Source organism: Colossoma macropomum, unplaced genomic scaffold, assembly GCF_904425465.1.
Source record: "Colossoma macropomum unplaced genomic scaffold, Colossoma_macropomum, whole genome shotgun sequence".
Taxonomy (NCBI): Eukaryota; Metazoa; Chordata; class Actinopteri; order Characiformes; family Serrasalmidae; genus Colossoma; species Colossoma macropomum.
This window is the reverse complement of record NW_023494791.1, coordinates 21,931,535-21,952,108: the sequence shown is the minus strand read 5'-3', so window position 1 is coordinate 21,952,108 and position 20,574 is coordinate 21,931,535. Positions and strand designations below refer to the sequence as shown.

The 20,574-nt window shown below is 39.2% G+C and overlaps 1 protein-coding gene across 7 annotated transcripts in view; it reads right to left on the bottom strand.

The window, feature by feature from the left end:
* The window catches only part of phactr2 (phosphatase and actin regulator 2), a 55,507-nt gene that overhangs the window by 30,280 nt on the left and 4,653 nt on the right, over positions 1–20,574 (bottom strand). Inside the window, exon 1 of one of the 7 annotated variants that reach the window (XM_036574417.1) lies at positions 6,715–6,834. The exons of 5 other annotated variants lie outside the window; for them this stretch is intronic. In XM_036574417.1, coding sequence (XP_036430310.1) covers positions 6,715–6,727 — 13 coding nt within the window. In that variant the 5' untranslated portion in view covers positions 6,728–6,834. Of the gene's footprint in view, positions 1–208; positions 503–6,714; positions 6,835–20,574 lie in introns of those variants that run through there. One more of the 7 variants, XM_036574416.1, reaches the window with a different exon arrangement.

Below are 20,574 nucleotides of genomic sequence, written 5' to 3'. Positions count from 1 at the left end.
TTTGTCTTTAAACATTACAAAAGCAGAATAAATGACCAACCAACTAACATACTCAATCATTCTTTACCTTCAGCAAAGCACTTTCAAGTCTGAACTGAGAAGAAAAACCACTTCTGCACATACCAACCATCCCTCATATCATGTTTCGCATATAAGTTTTCAGTTTCACATTAAATTGATTCAATATTGTGCATGTTTGTCCACATACCATGTAGTTCCTCCATCTGGGTTCAGAAATGACTTAGTCAGAATTCCAGAGTGGTTAAATGTCCCGAGAGATAGGAGTCTTGAGTGAGCGAGGCTGAAAAAAATCTATCCATTTGCTCTGGAGTACGGCTGTTTCAATCTAGATAAGCTACTTCCCATAATGAGAGCCGACGCTAGCTGCAGTGGAGGAAAGTGCTTGATAGAAGCATTAGTATGCTGTAAACTCTGCTCACAGCAGTCACTGACTCAGCCTAGAGACAGTGCCAATCAAAATGATGACCCTGACGTCTGTGAAGCGCGCAATCTCCTAAAAGTGCATGGCGTGGGGCTGCCCAATAAATATAAATACAACAGCACTGACAAAGGCGGGGAAGGGGGTCATTAAATATTAACTGGCAATCTCAGCACAAAATATCGGGTAATTATTGTTTAAGTGGTGCTCTTTAGTTCTTTCCTCTCCTCAGATGATTTATTCATTAACTACAAGTCCTGGGATAAAGCTCTGAAGTGTTGGAAAATATAGATTTTTGTTTCCCACTGGCGTATGCAAAAGGATAACCATGGATGGGACGGACCAAGAAACATCACGGTTTAAAGGTCACTATGGGAAAGTGTGTGTCACTTTGAAAGCTCTCTCTAATACTTCAAGAGGAATTCCACTATTCCAAATATGAAATGGTTGGTGTAGCGTAGTGGGAAACATCACCTCCCTCTGTGTGGAAGTGGACCAATTTCCCCACCAGGGCAAGCACACCACACTACACAAACAAGAGGCTTTGGGCAAGACTCCTAATTTTACATTTGCCTGCCTAAGTAACATGTTTTAGGTTGTCAGTCACTCTGGATAAGAGCGTCTGCCAAATATAAAACAGTGCATTGCAGAGGTGGTGGTGATGAGAACCAGGAGTCATAATATCTACAATACAAATTTAGCTGTTTTATTTGCTTTCCATAATGATCAGTGAACCTGCATGTGTCTTCGTACATGTAAGTTTTTATCATCTATGTTGATGATGTAAAAGTAGTAGTAAATTTGAAAAAATACATTTTTTGGGGGGACTATGTTGCCTCACAATACCCTGTGTTTATCTCTCCACCATGAATACATTTAAAAATACATATAACACCAAAACTATCATAAAACAGTGTGTCAGGCATCAGATTTGTATAAGTTCCATGTAAAAGCTTTAGTTTTTAGATGCACAAAACCCTCTGGATGTCTGATTTCTATCATCATATATAGACCTTCTGTTTGTTGTTTCTTGCCAGTTGTGCATTCTTGCATTAGTTTATGAACAAGAGAACTAACAGTAAGTCTGGAGTTGATTCTTGATGCTGCATATGCAACTAAGGCTGAAAGATTAACCATTTTTATATTGAAATTGCAATTTGAAAAAGCACAATTTTCAAACCATAAGAGATGCAGTTTTAATTGTAGCCTACATTATCAACAATCTTGTTTTAAGTTTTAAGTGGAGAAATTTAACCTTATAACACACAGAGCTTGTGAACTGACTGTAGATGAATTAAACCAATCAGAAGCAACCAAACACCCATGTGCTGTGTACATGACATCACAACCACAACTAACTGGCAGTCTAGCACACTACATTCAGCATTCAAGCCAAAAAATATGAATATGTTTGTCTTCTTGGGCAAAATTACAGGCCTGAACCCTAATTTTATAGAAAACAATCGCAATTTAAATCACAGTCACAGTATTGATAAGAAAAATCATTATTACATATTTTCTCCTAATCGTTTAACAACTGTTGCAGTTGTCTTTCAACTCAAACACCAAAGAATTGCCAATGCCAGTAAAGGAGGCCATCATGAGGCTGCTAATTAGAATAAATCAATCAGAGACAGACAAAACATTAGCCGCTGGGTCCGTTTCCAGACCCAGATTTTCAGTGATGACTCACCGTTGGCACTGCAGTTTAGTACAAAACGAGGCTTACTGTGTCCAAGAAACATGCCAGAATAATGTTAGCATCAACTGTATGGTACACTGTTTAGAAGCAAGAACGCTCTGGAGAGATAGCAAGCAATCTATCACAGCCCAGAAGACCACAGCAGTGCACTGAAGAACAGTTTCAACCATGCAGATAAACAACACTCTCCAAGATTAAACCTCAAGGCGTAGATATGTCAAAGACAATGCTGTGACTTTACAGGGTTCATTACAAGATGCAAAGCACTTCTAAGCCTCAAGAATAGAAATGCAGGTTTCTAAAAGAGAAAAGGCCTGTTAAGAGCTTTGAAACAACATCTTTGGGACAGATGAGATGAACCTCTGCCAGAATGATGGAATGAAGAAAGAGTGGAGAAAAGGAACACTTTTCTGAAGTGAACAAAGGTATTTTATCCAATCCAGATCCAAGCAAGTCCCTCTAAATTCAGTGGACAGCCCTTCATGTCACATCAGTACTAGGCATGCGGCAATACAAAAGAAATGTGATATTGTGAAAACAACCTAACCTTTTGTCACAGCTTAAGATATTGTATTCACATTAAAAAAAGTCTTATGTATAATACATGTGCATACATGTAATGTTCTGAATGTTACTGTTTAATAGTAATAACATGTTGATGATTATACATGTTGGATATGAAAAATACTTCCCTGATGGCTCTTTGTACAAAGTCACAGCAGTCATTCATTTTTTATAGTCTTAATGGGCATCATGTTCTCGTTTTCCTCTAGATTTTTTTTTTCTTTTTGGGTAGGTTGGTAGACCCTTTGTACTATAGGTAGCACACTGAGTCTGTAAGGATAGCACTGCAACTGATACCATGAGCTGTGAATGTGCTCAGACCAGTAACACAGTAAAACAGCTGTACAAACATCAGACAAAGCACAGGATTACAATGTGACAGCATATCTCAAAAAGCTCTGGTGCAACAGCAACTTGTCTAAAATGCAGTGACTGTATTGCAACGTGTTCACAAATACAATATCGCATATGTTGAATATTGCGGTATACCTTACTACCGAATATGAGCAAATGTCTAATCAGGGCAATGATTCAAAACACAATGTTGCAGCAGTTTTTAAGTTTTTCAATAAGTGGAATTCATTCACCCTATCAGAACCCCGCTGAGGATGCACTTCACTAGTGGAGACGAAACTAGAAGTAAAATGGCCAAGGAGAGAGTGAAAATAGCTGCATTACAGGGCTTTGATTACTATATGATATCACCCAATATGATTTAGTCAGTATAGATCAAGTCATCTAATTATAGATGATTATATATATTTAGACTATAGATCTCAACTTATCAAATTATCAAATGAAGAGAATGCAAATTATGCACTTAAACCTCGTAGGCACGGGTACATTTAAAAATGGGCATGCTATAGTACAGACTCAAAACAATAAAAATGTATCACATTTCAATTACATATGGACTGCAAATGAAATAAGCAGGGCATTACAAATGATGCTGAGAATCTTCAGTTCGCTTAGGTCAGCAACAGTGCTGGACGGTAGACAGTTTGTAAATGGTTTTACAAATCTGCTATGACTCTGGCTACTGTTGGGCCTTTTACTCACCACTGGGGCACAACAAGGTACTGCAAACCTTGTCAATCAATATTTGACATCCTGCCTGTAAGTGTTTTTTCCCCCGGCCAGGATGGCTCTTATTTGGAAATCTAGGACATTTAATAATAGCGCATCACAGGGAGAGCATTAGGTTTCAGAGTGCGGGAAAACGGAAGCTAATGATGCCATCAGCTAGCAAGAGGCACCTACAGCAGACCTACAACAAAAAAAAACGTACTGAGAACATGGCAGTCCAATGCCAGTGGGGACATGCAACAAGGCCTTTACAGACTAATGGAGTTTAGGTGACATGCTTCATTCCCTGTGGATGATGGATTCTGCAGAGATGTTCCACTCTGGAATCTGATCTAATGACGCAAGACAATGGTGTGGCATGATGTTTTATCCCAGCTGTCGGTCTTAATTAAACTATTTATATATATATATATACTTCTTCAGGGGGGTGGGGCATTGCACCCCGACAGTGAGAATCATTGTAAATACAGGGTCTCGGAGTGAGTGTGAGACAGTAGGATTCTCGGTGAAGGTTCCCAGGCCTGCCATGAAAGCTGTCATTTTAAACTGCTGCTCTCTGTAGGTCACTCTGCAAAATATGTTTTGCTCATATCTAATACACTCTATCACTGTGGGAAGAATATGCCTCAGCCAAGTGACAAATTCAAAACTGATAGTACAACAGCATAGTAACAGTAGTGCCAAATATCCAGCAATACAAGTACAGCAGCAGTATTGGACAAAGACAGAGTTGAGACTACAGCAGCGTTCTAACAGCAGCGCTAAATTTATGGCAACGATTCAAGTTGCATCACTGCAGCAATATAAAAACAAAGTGCATCACGTCATTTTTTTTGTTAGATAATACGAGAGTAATATCACTGTAATGAAAGTGAGACATGGTGCATGGTATTCTACATGTACACATGGAGAGCTTATTGGATGCTCATTGTCTTTAATGTTGTCAGTGTCAGTATTATATAGTGCAATTAGATGTCACAGGGTATGGTCATGTCACCTTTGGCCAGCTGTTTGTGGTTCTGTGTGCAGCTTGAAGTGACTGCTAGCTGTTAATTGAGCTTCCTGTGGTGGTACTTAAATGCTATATTCCATACATGTGATATTTAACTAACAAACAACTTATGTTGCAGTAAGCAATGAATACATGAATAGGCCTTATGCATGGAACTGGCCTCTTTCACATTAGCATGTCTGAGGTCTGAGCTTACATGAAAAGGTGAGAAACAAGCACCGATGTTTGAAGTAGTCATATTCTTCTTATGCTTAATATACCATACAATCCTTTTGTGTAACGGACTATAATTTCTTTTACATAACTGACAGTCTAGGCTTCATATAATGGCATGACTGAAATGAGAAAGAATGGAAGAGACATCATATAAAGCAGAGGTTGCTGTTCCAGCCCTCGCAGCGCACGGATTTCTATTCCCATTCCCAACACGATGGAGCCAGATAATGAGGGGCTGCTGAGCACTGATTACCAGGCCCAGGTGGGTCAGGAGCGGCAGCAGAACAAAATATGGACTAGTAGGTAGTCCACACTGCTGGGAATGTCCTGACATAAAGCATGGATTAAACATGGGATGAACCTTTAATGGGTAATTCCACTGATTTTTCCAAATTTCTGTATAATTTGGTCATTAACATTAACAAAGTCATTCATAGAGTGGTTTGATGTAAAATGCTCTGTTCTAGATAATTGTTCACAGTGGGGGTGATTAGGAAGAATTAGAAAGAGTTTAAAGCATCCAAAAGGTTCTTCACAGAAAGTTATTGTACTAAATAGTTACATATCTAGTTCCTGATGAGTGAGATATAATAAGGATTGGGCCTAAAATGTACTTTAAAAAAAAAATCATGTAAAACTGTATCAGAATAAGAACGTTCTACACTTCCTTAAGTAACCGGGTTACAGCTTATTCATATGTTTATGGCGATGATTATACATTGCTTTCATGAGCAGATGATATAGATAGATATATAGAGAGTGTTGCTATTTATTTAATATACATGTATAGAACTTTAAATGTGCATATTTTTTAACACATTCTGTGTTGTGTGAACTGTCTGTCTGTCTGTCTTACATGGCGTGATAAAATGGCATACTTGATGGGAATGCAAATGGCAAAAACCTGTTTAGGATTTTACAAATCACTTGATTTGCATTGCAAAACAGCCTGAAGTCAGATTCCCAAAAACTTGCTTAGCTTACCCTATCCATGCAGTTTCATCTTCGAGGAATGAAATGCTCATAAAATAGACCAATGAACAAACCAATCAGCATGAGAATGCACACAAAAATAGATCAGTTTTCAGTCAGAGCCAGAAGAACTTCTACTATATTTTAGTAATCATGACACCAAAGATTTCAATACCCACACTGAATGTGGCCAGCACTGTACTCTCAGCAAGCTGCAGAGTTTCAGCTCTTCACTGACTGCATGTCACAGAGATTACACACTTTATAGTTTCCTCCTACATGCAGAACAGCTTTGCTTAAGCATTAAAGACATCATATAATGGGAACTTTGTAATATCGTGCCATTCACAGAACTAGAGCGACCCCAGTTGACCGCATCATAAGACATGGACCAAATATAGCACGACTGTAAAACAGCACTGCTGCTCTGTTTATTCAGTGATAAAACATAATGCTAGATGGATTCGCAGCATGTAAGCGGATCATGAAAAGCCCCCAAGACAGTCCTGAACCATGCAGGACCGTACAAATCAGCTAAGAACCTATATATAACTACAGGTCAGCTACATCACACATGACACTGATACTGTTACTAATCTTTACTTTGCCACAGGAGTCCATCAGTGCAGATACTGGGCAAGAAACTTTGGTAAGTACACCACACAGTATGTACACACACATACTAACACACATGCAGAGTTGAAGAATGAAATAAGCACTCACAGGCATGCTCCATGTCTGGAAGGAGAGGAAACGATTGCTCCAGTGAGTTGCTCCTATGTATCTTCACTCAGCCGCTCTCTTTCTCTCTCTCTCTCTCTCTCTCTCTCTCTCTCTCTCTCTACCCAGCCGGCCCCTCCCGTGCTGTCTCTCACAGCATTCCTGGTTGCGCTAGAGCACAGCAGCAGGAAGAACACAGAGAGGGTTGGAGGATGACAAACAGCCATTACCTCCATTAGAGTGCACTGATTGAGCCAGTCCCAGCCCATCAAGTGGAACCTCCCAATCCACTGGGGCTTTCAGCCACTGCCCAGGGGCGAGAGACAAACAGAGAGAGAGAGACATAGAGAGAGAAGGAAAGGTGATGGTGGTCGAGAGGGGCTGTGTAATGGGGGACAGCTCTGTAATTAAATTACACCTGCACAACAGTGTCCATATAAAGTACAACTCCCCTGCCTATAAATTCTTACTGCATCATGATAAGGCAGAATCCAGGAGTGTCCCGCTCTAGTCCTGGAGGGCCACAGTCCCCACAGGAAAGAAAAATCAAAACAGAGATCTCTGTAGTTTTTCCCACACAGCAATGAGATTGGAAGGAAAGATAAAGGAGACTTTTGCTTGAAGATGTTTCTCCCGAGAAAAAGACCTCATGATCTCATAGGTGTCTCCACAAGTTTTAGCAGTGATCTTAATAAAGATTTGCAGAGATAATAAGTCATGTTTTTTTGCAGCTTAACTAAGAGAAACACAACCAATATCTCATTTAAGACCAAGAGGCTTCTCAGGTTTATTGCTGAGAATCAACATTATCATTTTTATCTGAGTTATATCTTAAGTCTTCTGAACCATAAAAATTTCCTTTCCAGCAGTTTCACCTAGGCAATATTTTACTTAGCACACCCCAATTCCCCACCCCCATCCTCCACTCTGCTGCGCATTTCCCAGATTACAAATAACAAGAAGAAATCTAAGTATTTTAAAAAATTAAAAAAGGGAACGCCACCATTTTTTTTCAAATTCCTGCAAAAGTCAGTTACGTAGGTTTAAATAAAGTAACTTAGAGTGGTTCAATGTGAAATGGTGAAATGGTTAATTGTAGAGAAACTTCTCTACAATCCTTTACAGTGATAGTGATATAACACAAATACAGCCATTTTATTACTATCCAAAACAATCAGTGAACCTACATGTGTCTTCTAAATTTTTATATGTAATGTTGATAATGGTAAAATATATAATAATATATGATAATGGTTTTTAGGTCAACAACCATACTTCTAAACTATTGAACAATTGTATCAGACATCAGAAAACATATGTGTAACCTATTCATGTACTAACTTTCTGTAAGGAACCTTTCAGATGCATTAAACTCTTCAGACTTCTGCTTCCTATCACCACCACTGCGAACGACACTGACTCTGTTTCTCTAGAACGCAGCATTTCCCATCAAACCACTCTGAATGACTTTGTTTACATCTTAATGATGTGATTATGTAGAATTCCCCTTTAAGTACCCCAGTGGTTCAGATAAGTTGTAAAATGCTGGAACTATAACACTTTATGGTTTCCCCGGCTATCTACAGCTGAACTGCCTGCAGCAAACGCCATGCTTTCTCACAACTTTGACGATGACCTCCACTTGCCCTGCGTCTTGTTATAACATGCGCTGTTGCTGAGCAGGTGGAGGTAAGCAGCGCGGTTTAATAACTGCTGGTGCCACACCTGGAAAGCTGACATCAAGGCAATTGCTACTCACCTATTTTCCGCTGTAGAGCTAAATGGCTCCCAGGGCCATACTGTGCTGCTCTCAGATATGAGGACTATAGTTCTTATTGTCTACACTTGTAACAGCAGACCAGATGAAATCAAACCTGCACTGTGGTCTTCAGATCTGTAGGCCACTAGATAACTAGATAACTCTGTGCCTCCAACACCAACCACCCCAATTTGCCTCTCAGATTTGAGTCATTATAATCTAAACCTGCATCAGGGTTCTGCTAGTCAGAACTGAACCTGTTTGGTTGCAAGAACTGTGCTAGCTAAGCTAAAGCTAATCAGCTGCTCTTTCCTAGCATCGACATTTAACATATAGCAATTATTGCTAGTTTGATGATTTGCCATTTCTTGAATGGTGGATTGAAAATCATGTCTTGCTTTCATTTATTTGGTGACTGTATAAGAAATCTGACCTTATTGAACTGTGCTGAGAAAACTGCGCTGAGCACAGTTGGTAAGCGTTCCACGTCCATGTGTAAATGCCACTAGAACGGTTACTCTGTGCTCAGAACTGTAGACAAGAGGCCTAAGTTGCCCTATGCCAGGGGCCGCTATGGAACACAACAACCAATGGAATCATCATAGAACCATTTTTGTAAATGAGATGAAGAACTCTTAAAAATTAAACAACGTATGTAAGAGTTCTATACTACTAAAAGCTTTTCCTAGAACTGTACATCCAAGTCAAGAACCATTTTGGACAGTTTATTGTTAAGAGTGCAAACTACACTATTTCTGCTGAAATGTTACAACTTCATAACACACAGCTGCTTTTACAGAAGCATCAGGAACAGCAGCCATGTTTCTGCATTCCTCTCTGGCCAGGAGAACAGAGAGGGGCTTCCATATGCTGGTCAGGGACAGCACCTTGAACAAGCGACCTTACTGGGTACGCTCCTCGTGGGTGAGAGCCTCCCACAATTTTTCCCTCTATTTTCAGCAGCGGGACTTGATGCCCAAAATTGGCCACCACTCAAGAAGGATGAATCATTGCTTGTGATGCTCCTCGCTGGCTGTACAGAAGCTAAAGAGAGCTTTCAAAGCTCACCCCTAGAGGCTTAGTGGTCATATGAGCCAAGAATTAGTTTTAGTATTGTAATGTGCGATCAGGCTGAAACCGCCAGGCAACATTTGTACACTTTGTGGGGGCGTAGGGGTGAGATTGGAGCTATATTTGGAAAGGTTCATGTGGAAACGTACTGCTTCTTCTATCCGGCTTGCTTATGAGTAAAGACTTTTTAAGAAAGCAGACTGAAGACTGCAGTGAATGACAAAAATACTACTGGGATCACATGCACATCCTCGTTATCTAAACAGCCTGGCGGTTTAACGTTGCTTCTTAAAAGAATCATGCACCCCACTGATACGTTTGCCTTATGCTGAGAACTAAAGAAAGTGAAAGTGAAACTTGTTGGCTTCTAATTTAAGCTTTTCTGGTGGATGGTTTGATAAGATACTGTAGTTATAGCAGCTAATGTAAGTGCTGTCAGGCAAGGAAAGGAGCCTTACACAACTCGAACAGCAGGGACATGCACTAAGAGCAGAAATACGTGCTAAGAGCAGCATGATGACTTAATCTGTCATGAAACAGTGCCAGTTTTTCCTTTCTTCTTCTTTTTTAAAACAAAAGTAAAGTGGTAGAGGTTTGGTCCAGCATTTGCGGTTTTAAACACAGCTTACAACAAATCATCTCTTACATTAGCTTTGCCTGAACCGACAGTTTCTTAAACTTTGGTGTCAAAGTCCGACGTCCGCTTCCGAGATCAATTCATTAGTGCCCCTGTGTTCTTAAAACAGCACTAACACGGTGTTACAAGACTCCACATGACCTTCTGTGTTTCTCTGCCGGATATTGTTGGACTACGTTGAGACATTTTAACCAAGCAGGGTTACTTTTTGATAATTAGGTTAAGCAGTGTTAAGAGAAGAACATATAGAGAAGAATGTATAGGCTTAAAGCTGATAAAGCCATTGAAATACTATGAGGCCCTGATTACATTTACATACATGACTTATCTATGCTCTTATCTAGAGCAACTTACAGTTAATTATGGTATAGATCAAGGCAAATACTAGGAGTCTAAGGTGTAGTGTTTTGTGCTTGCCCAGGTGGGGAACTCGAATCCTAGTCTGCTGTGTAGAAGGCAGTGGTCTTACCCACTGCACTACACCAACTTTATGAGCAAAAAGGGCAATGAAAAGTAAAAGGTATTTTTTTTATGTCACATTCACAAAATTAAACAGCATTCTGCAACTTTAAAGGTGCAATGTGTAAGATTTAGTTTAGAGTGTCTGTTAGCAGAAAATGCAATATAGTATACAAAATAATGTTTTCGTTAGTGTGTAATCACCTGTAACTATGAATTGTTGTGGTTTCGATAGCTTAGAATGAGCCCTTCATATCTACTTGGGAAGCAGGTCATCTTCCAACATGTTGCACCACCATATTTCTACAGTAAGCCAGAATGGACAAATGAAATACTGGCCCTGGAGGGTGTTTTTTGCACTTTACATAGAAGTGGCTGCCTGTCCTAACCATCTTGTGTTTGAGAACCCAAATTTTGACAAATGGGGGATCATACGTATTATTTAGCACAAGAAAAAGCAAAGGAGGGGGAATCCTTGTTGTCAAAGAAGCAAAAACATGAAGAAGCAGACAAAATCAGGACAGGCGACAGCAGACAATCTGATGGCCGTTGTAGGTTGTACAACACACTTGGAAAGGGAGGGGTGAGGGAGGGGTATTCAGTTGGTTGCAGTCTGCAAACTCACTGCTAGATGTCACTGAATATTACACACTGCTACTTTAAATAAAGCTCCTAAAAACCAAACCCTCTAGAAACACATACCGTCTGACTATCCTTCACCTACACTATATGCCCAAAAGTCTGTAAACACTCCTTTTAATTAGTGAAATCAGTACTTTAAGGTGCACCCATTGTTGACACAGGTGTTATGCACACACAGCTTGTATAATCTCCAAAGAAAAGCACTGCCACAAGAATGTGAGTCTGGAGCAGCTGCACATGAGCCCAAGGCCTCCATGCCCAATGCCAGCTGTCAGCTAGAGGGGTATAAAGCCTTTCATCATCAGGCTGTCAAGCAGTGGAACTGCATTTTCTGTAGTGATGGAGCACCATCCACTACCTTTAGGATGAGTTGGAGTAGCATGTATGATCCAGAACTAATCACCCAACATCAGTACCTGACCTCCAACATTTACTGTAAAGCCTTTCCAGACTAGTAGAGGCAGTTTCTGCACCAAAGGGGGAAAACTCCCAATTAATATCCTTGATTAACGGAAAAATATTGGATATTGTCGCTGTCCAATGAAAACCATGTATCTCCATTTTTGTTCATTTTTAGTTTTCCATATCATTTCAACAAACCAGCTGTCCTTTACATTGTGTAAAAAGTTCAAGATGAATGGACCAATAGAACTGCTTTAAAAGCACTTGGAACAAAATCTCTTTACATTGACTTACATTGAAAGGTAAGAGTGTTTTTGCCTTCTCCTGTAAAGTTACTATTTTGGAGATACTTGTTTTTCATTGGACAGCGACAATATGCAGGAGTATACAAACTTTTGGACACAGTGTATCAGCAGAATCTAATGAGACACAAGGTTGTTGAGTTTTACAACTAGGCAATGTCCATAAAAAACAGCTGCTAGTCAAGGGTCAAGGGTTTTGTGACCGATCAACATGCCCCGCTAAACCCACCCATTTGTGCATGCTTTCTATGGGGTCTCAACTAAATGCACACCTGGTATAAAAGGCATCAATTAACACAGGAAGGTCTGCATGAATCAGTTTGTGTTGGCTGTATTTTAGGGATATGCTTTATGCAAGGACGTAAATCAGTAGACAGATTCCTAAAGGAGTAGGTCTTTGGTGATTTGCTGCGAATGTGGCTCTCCTGTTCATTCTCTCCTGAATGTTGGATAGATCTATCATACATTTCTTCCCCCATGTTTTCCTTAGCTGTTTTATGTACGTATGTATGTATGTATATATGTATATATGTATGTATGTATTTGTAGGCACTTGGATATCACCCCTACATGGTTTTCAGATGCCCCACTCATGATTTAGTTTTGGTGCTGGGCTTATATAGCTACATGATAGGGACTAAATGCCATAAAACAATTATACTTCTGTATATTGCGATGTCTGTACTCCCTGCAATTTATTAAAAAATCTACTGTGTGACATGGTTAAAGAGTGGTCACATGATTACGAGCAAAATGATTTATGTTTGGTCAAAACACGCACCAACTCATCTGGAACATCTGAGGGTGGTCAGGATGCTCACAGCACAATATTTTTAAAAAATTGTTAGAGACTCCTTTGAATATTGCAGCCTTCTGCTATATGAACATTGCAAAGACCAATATAATGATAATAACTTAAAAAGAGCCATAATAGCTACCGTCTAACATTGTAGTTTAAGACTAGAGATATGACATACAGTACTATGCAAAAAGTCAGAGACCACCCTTTATTTGTTGAGTCATTCAGGCCATTAAGCTCAACAAGTAAATTTAAACAAATATTCAGTATGTTGACACTAATACAGCTTCCATTCATTTCCGGAGACCTGCTTTCATTTCTTCAGAGAAAAAAACCGCAGGGATATTTTTCTTGTCTTAGTTATTTTTAGTCTTAGAAGTTAGTTGCATTTTCTACTTCTCACGATCCAAGTAGTTTCAAACAAACTGGAGGTGACAGTTTGGTGGTCTACGAGGTCATGCACAGTTGTTAAGAGCCTCATATTCTCAGTGTCTTTTAATAATATTTGAACTCCAGTTTTTTTCACTTTTGACTTCCCCTTTATTATTCAAATGGATCATCTTTTATCAAATCTCCTCAGAAATGTCTCCTGAAAATGAAGGACTAAGCCATTTTGACTGGACATAAAATGCATGAAGGGAGGTCTCTGACTTCTACACAGTACTGTTCTTGTGCGGATTTTGCCCCTGTCCCCTGAGGAGGGCAGCTCAAGAGGTAAACCTTTCTCCAAGGATCACAGCTGGAGCATTATGGAGTCTCCAAAACTATGACCTCCTTCCAAATAAGTCTTAGTACAAGAACCTTTCATCAAACCCAACGCAAACCTGCAGTCATCTACATATCATTGGAACTTTGACTGGATCTGGTTTCTATGGTCCATAAGACCAATGCTGAGTTGTTTTTGTTAACAAATACCAAAGGTGCATTTGCCTGAAAAGAAAGACAGTGCAGAAAAGCCTAAAAGGCGTGGGGGTGGACATGTTCTGTTGCTTGCTTCCAAAGGCCCAGGGAGCTTGTTAGAATTGCATGGCATCACAGACTGTTCTGTACCAGCATATTTTAGAGACAAAATCTAGTCGCCTCTACAGAGAGACTAAATATGGCCTGTCAATGAATCTTCCAATAACACAAAGAATTTCTCTGTGCAAAAATGCCAGACTGACCACATAAAATAGCTTTTGAAAAGGTCACTCCAGTCTCCTGTGCTAAACCCCACTGGAAAGCTGTAGGATGAGCTGAGAGAGCACACAGACAAGGGCCAAGGAGTTTGAGGGATGTGGAGATATTCAGCATGCAGGAACGCTCTCAGATTCCTTGTTATTCTAATGAGATGCTATTCTAATGGCATTCCATACTATTCTAATGAGCCTTACATGAACATTATTTGAAAAGACTCAGTGCTGGATGTGTGCAGAATGTCGGAGTGTTGAGAATTCCGACAAATTATATTTCCTGAAAAAAGGAAACAGCATTGAAGATATTTTGCTTAGAGGTGAATTCCACCAATTTTTCAAAATTTCTGCATAAATCAGTCACTGAGATGTAAACAACATAATCTGGAGTGGTTTGATGTAAAATGGTTCATTTGTAGAGAAACACACAGATTTGTTTACAGTGGTGGTGACAAGAACAAGGAGTCACAATAGCTACTACACAAATACAGCCATTTTATTTATTACCAAAAACAACCAATAAACCTACACATATCTTCTGGGTGTTTATATGTAACTTTAATGATGGTAAAATACAGTGATGGACAGTGACTATTAGAGCTAGGCCTTTAGTTCAAGTCATAATTGTATAAATTCATTTTTTTGTCATTTCTGCTAGCAGCCCTGTGGGATTCCAGTAGCTTTTTAAAGCTAAGTTAATGGAGATTCACATTAATTTTGAAGCATCAAAAGCATCAAAAGTGTTTTACTTGAAGCTTTGTGACAGCATATTAGTAGATATTTTACCTTGTAGCAGTTTCACAGTGACTCTTTCAGAAACAAGCCTTAATATAGAGCTTTTTTATGTTAATGTACTCGCTCGTACTCTGGTCACTGATGTATCTAGGACTTCCAGAAGGCCTAAAGTGATGATTTTCTCACTACATTGGTCCTGCTTATTGTAAAAAATAAGATTTCTTTGGGACTATTTTGCCTTATAATGTTCTGCATGCACTTCTCTGCTGTAGATTTATTTAAAAAAATACAATTTGAGCCAAAAGCTTATCAAACATCAGCAAAATTATGTAAAACAAAGTATCAGGCATCAAGCAGCGTATTTGCAGATCTGACTCTTTATGTTACACTCTACACTCCACTCTACAGTGAAGTTCACAAACCATTCAAATTTTTTTTACATCTTAACTATTTAATTCTACTGAAATTTTGAAAAAAAGGTGAAATTCCCCTTTAAGTGGAGAAATATGACCTAATGACGCAGAGATTGTGAACTCACAGTCTGGCACACTGCATTCAGCATTCCAAAAAATGGACGTGCTGGTGTTCTTGGTGGAAAAATAGAACATAATCATACTTATGATACTCAGTAAACTGCAGTCACTACATTGGCCAGAAAAGTCACAATTAGATATTTTCCCTAAATTGTTCAGCTGTTCCAGTGTATCAAAACTAAAACAACCTAATCTTCATGATACGTGTCGTGTATTGTAAAAATGTCTTAAAGTATCGTCATATCACTCAAACCCACTCAGAGTGACTTCAAACATGTCCTTTATGTTAAATACAGCATAAAATTAGAGTCCTAAAGGTAAGCTGGGGTAAAGTAATGACAGTTGAAAGGCAAGATGGCCTTTCTAATACGCGTGGCCTTTAAACCTGTGCCGAGAACACCCACAGCTCTTAAAAGCACTAAAGGAGAGCTGAACATTCAGAGAGACAGAATGATAGAGTAAGACAACAGAAGAAAGAGAGAGAGAGAGAGAGAGAGAGAGAGAGAGAGAGAGAGAGAGAGAAGGGGGGCGAAGCAGTGAGCGAGTGAGAGAAAAAGATAAAAAGATATTTCGGGGCTGTTTCTTTTTCTGCCCCCCACTAACCTGCGGGGGCAGCAAGAAACAGACAGCAGCAATAGACCAGCAGCCTGCAGGAGTGAAGCTCCATCATAAGAATCATCTCTGTCAGCACAGCAGGGCCCAAAATCAGCCTTCAATCTTGTTCAGTTTTTTTTTATGTCTTTGTAACATTTGATTCCTCTGACACACCCTGTGCTGAAACGCTTTCTATTTTGGGAGATATTACACATACTGTGATTAACCCTTTAAACTCCAGTCCAGATTTTCATGGTTACTGTACACACCTAAAATCTGAATGCTCCCCAGTTAATTAACACAACTAACACAGGCCGGCAACAGAGGAGCAGGAACAGCAGTGACAGTAGTACAACAACTACAAAAAAAACAGACAATAAACTATACATGATTTGAGTACAGGACAATAAATACAGCAGAGATATCATGTGCCAAAATACCCCTAATGCCATGTACTCTGAACTGCGCAATACTCAGTAAGAATCATAATATTTTAGCCGCTGTGTGATACTTAAATTATGCAATACATATTGTTGCATGTTCACAAAATGTTCAGCATGTTAAATTCCCAGTTTCTTAGTGTTTATCTTATGGGTTATTTTACAAGGCAGGTTATCCAATTTCTGGGTTGTCCTGGAACAGGGGTGTCCAAAGTCCGGCCCCAGGGCTAAACATGGCCCACGGGCTGATTTTAATCAGCGCTCCGGCCTATACATTACAACTGTTCCTTTCAATTGGCAGCAGTACTGTAAACCTACAATTAATTTACAATTAATCTGCAAATTAATTACTGACAACACACAAACAGTGCAGCTGACAGTGACAACCAGCAATTTTGGGTTGATGGAATACTTTTCACCGAGAGCCATAACAAATGTGTGCCTCACATGTCAAGAGATTGTAATTAATTTAATATTAAAATACAATATGAAACTGAGCAAATTCAGTAGTTTGTAAATTAAATATTACTTGATCTACATGTTTGTATTTTTCATGTTTTGAATACTGAATATTTCAAATAATTTCTGAATAATATTTTGGCCCTCAGGTATATTAATATTGTCCATTCTTGCCCCTTTTGAAAAAAGTTGGGACAACTCTGTCTTAGAGGAATCACGGCATTCTGCTGCTGGCCACCAAATGAGCAACACATAGCTAAGCCTAAAGCGAATTGTTAGCAAACACCATTTCATGTGTGAGGTGTGGCTGTGGCCAAATACAGTCTTTAATAAAGCACAACAATGTGCAAAAAAGCCATGTCTTTTTCAGTAGTGTAGAACACTACAACACACACACACACACGCACACATACATGCATATTTTTTGAAAAATGTTTTTAGGGCATAGTCTGCCCTCTTGAAAGTTGTGCGTTTACATTGTTAATGTTGTTGAAACGTTGTTGAACAATACACGCTTATACAGTCATTATGACTAAGGACTGTACATTTGCCTTGCCTTATTGTTTACAGAATCAGTTTTATTTGTCAAGTGTGATCCACACCCAAGGAATTTGTCTCCGGGTTACAGTGGTCCCTACAGTGCTCAAAATGCAGTTTGATACAGCACCAAAGGACTCTTCTATTGTTACAAACTTGACATCGTAACAATAGAAGAACTCTTTTTAGTGCTATAAAGAACCATTTTCAAAACCATTCTACATTGAACCATATACAACACATTCTCCATCAATCTGAAGAACCATTTCAACCTGCAAAGAACCATTTAAACTTTTAATGGTTCTAAATAGAACCATTCCTTTTACTAAAAAAACCTTGAAGAACCGTCTTTTTTAAGAGCATAAGAGAGCAGCTGTTAGCTGATTGGCTAGCTCATCTTAGCTGAACAGGTACTGTGTTTTTACTTTTTTCTTCTGTCTTTGTTGCTTTAGAATAACATTCTGGCTATTTATGAAAGTTAAAAGTTTTGCACTTGTTTTATTGCAAGTGTCGGCTACCTTAGTTAACACAGGTGTCAAGCCATACGGTTTATCTGGACAAAATACAGCTTTGTCGCAGCTTTGGAGGTAAACAGCCGTATAAGGCTGGAATACAAGAAATCGTGTCTAATACAGAACTGGACAATAACAGCTAACTTGGCTTTTCACTTTCTGTTTTATAAGACTTAGTGGCCTAAACAGTAATCTGGTCAGACTGTGGGCGATGGGGTTTGAGCAGGTTTACTGTTTATGTGAAATTATTATGTCACAAGCAAAACAGAACATGGACAAAACAGAAATGACCTCAGATCAAAGATGAGCCAAAATATCAGGGCATCACTCGAACAGAGTTTAAAAAGTGTTGTGCTGTAATGTTGAACATCATCATTCTATCTCATCTCTCTCTCTCTCTCTCTCTCTCTCTCTCTCTCTCTCTCTCTCTCTCTCTCTCTCACTGAGCAATCTCTTTTACAATCTCAGGACTGAAAACTTTCTTTCTGTAATATGTTTTGCTGTAGTTTTGTTCGGCCAGATTATTTACAATGACGTGGCCAAGTAATTTTCCAATAAATAACTTATTTACTCTTACCTGAGTCATTTCCTTTATCAATACTTTTGCTTACTATCACTACAGTAACAGTACTCTTACCTAAGTAGGGACTTCCTGTACTCCTGGCAATCAGTAATCTGTATCAGAATACATTTTTAAAGAAATCCTCCCATCCCTGACGATGCCTCAATGCATGTTTACAGCCCTACACTGCACTCTAGTACACTGATCGTTAACTGGGCTTGAATGATTCTATGAGAGTATACGGGGAGCGTAGAAGATTAAGCACCCCTTATCCAGCCTGTCTCTTTTCTCTCTGGCTCTGCTAGAAGAGTGCAGCCCCCTCACTGTCCGCCTCTCTGTCATTATGTGACTAATAGTGAACAGCAAGCATCCTCACAGCCGCATCAAAGGAAGCGAAACCTACAAATTAATCCAAACAAACCGGCCTCCGCCAGGCTTCTCCAGCTCTTTACACCAGCGCTCTGAAATCACCAGGAAAGCAGAGCGCAGCTTTTGTTCTCGAAATGCCAAACGCCACAATTAGAAACACAGAAAGGCATATTTACATTCTCAACACTTGCAAAGGCACATTTTATTTCTGCACTTCTGTGTATTTCTGTAGAACAGTTTAAACAGTGGCTGCTGCGACGCTGCCTGGACGTCACACTGTCTGCGTGGTCGGATGGACTGTAATGCAGCGGCTGATAGAGAGAGCAAATAAAGTGAGCAGCATTAGGCAGTTATGGGAAGTCATATCTGCTACAGGACACTATAAATGTTTAATAGGCTCTCTCAAGGTCACGACTGATTAGAAAATCATTTCGTATTGAAAATGTCTAATAGCAACAACTGCGGCGAAGGATGATCAGTGCATGGACTATGAGCCTGATACACATCTGTGAAAAACATGTTATTACCTGATGGTTATTGGTGCTGATTAAAGATATAGAGAAATGTCAAAGCTATTAAAAGCGTAGACGTACTGTAAGGTCTTTCATTCATGTACAGTCATATGAAAATATTTGAACACCCCTGGTCAAATTACACATTTTGTTGATTAACTAGGGGTAAGTTAGTTAACACATTTTCTACAGGAAACAAACTTAAATATGGCAATTTTCTGCTTATACTAATGCATTTTTTTTTTGCTGAGTTTAACATAGTGAGCAAACTAAAACTTTATAAAATATAACATCTGCCATAACTTTTACACAGGCTACATTTTACATTAAAATGTGAAATGGTTTAAAAAATCCACTATTTTTTGTACTAAATTGAAAAAAAAATTCAAGTAAAATGTAAAAAAATTGAAAGTAAAAATGTTCAAATCTAAAATGAAGGCCTGGACTCTCCAATAATTTGATGTACAGTCACATGCAAAAGTTTGGCCCCTGGTCAAATAACATGTTTTGTTGATTTTCTAATTGAAAATACAGTCTATGAAACCTCTGAAAGTCTGTTTTTTGGGTGTGCATCAGATACTATTAGGTGAGCATCATGTAGGCATCTGGGCACCAGATACTATCAAGATGAGCACCATACACTATCAAGTGAGTACCAGATACCATCAGGTTAGCACCAGATACTATTAGGCGAGCACCATGTAGTATCTGGGCACCAGATACTATCAAGACGAGCACCAGATACTATCAAGTGAGTACCAGATACCATCAGGTTAGCACCAGATACCATCAGGTGAGCATCATGTAGGCATCTGGGCACCAGATACTATCAAGACGAGCACCAGATACTATCAAGTGAGTACCAGATACCATACCATCAGGTTAGCACATGATACTATCATGTAGTATCTGGTGCTCATCTGATATTATCTGGTGCTCACCTGATAGTGCTTGGTGCTCATCTGATAGTATCTTGTGCTCACCTGATAGTATCTGGTGCACACCTGACAGTACCTTTGAGTTTTTCTTGAGGTTTGATGTAGAACACTGTTTTGCGTTTTGCATTGTTAAACTCAAGGAATTTGTAGTTGAATAAACCTGGTAAAATGTGTTTTACCACACAAAGTATTTTCTGTTTGGCAGTGCATAATAATTTGTACTAAAACCATAAAGTTAGGTGTACCCAAACTTTTAACAGGAAGCACATGTTTCCTTTGTTACAGTGTCACTAATTTTTCTAATTACAAAAGGCCTCCAAAACAAACCAACAGACCAACCAAACACATGAATGCTCAGATAATCCTGACTGATGCCATGGATGATATTCTGTTGAAAGCACTTGTTTGCCCCCGTGTGGCTGCTTGTGG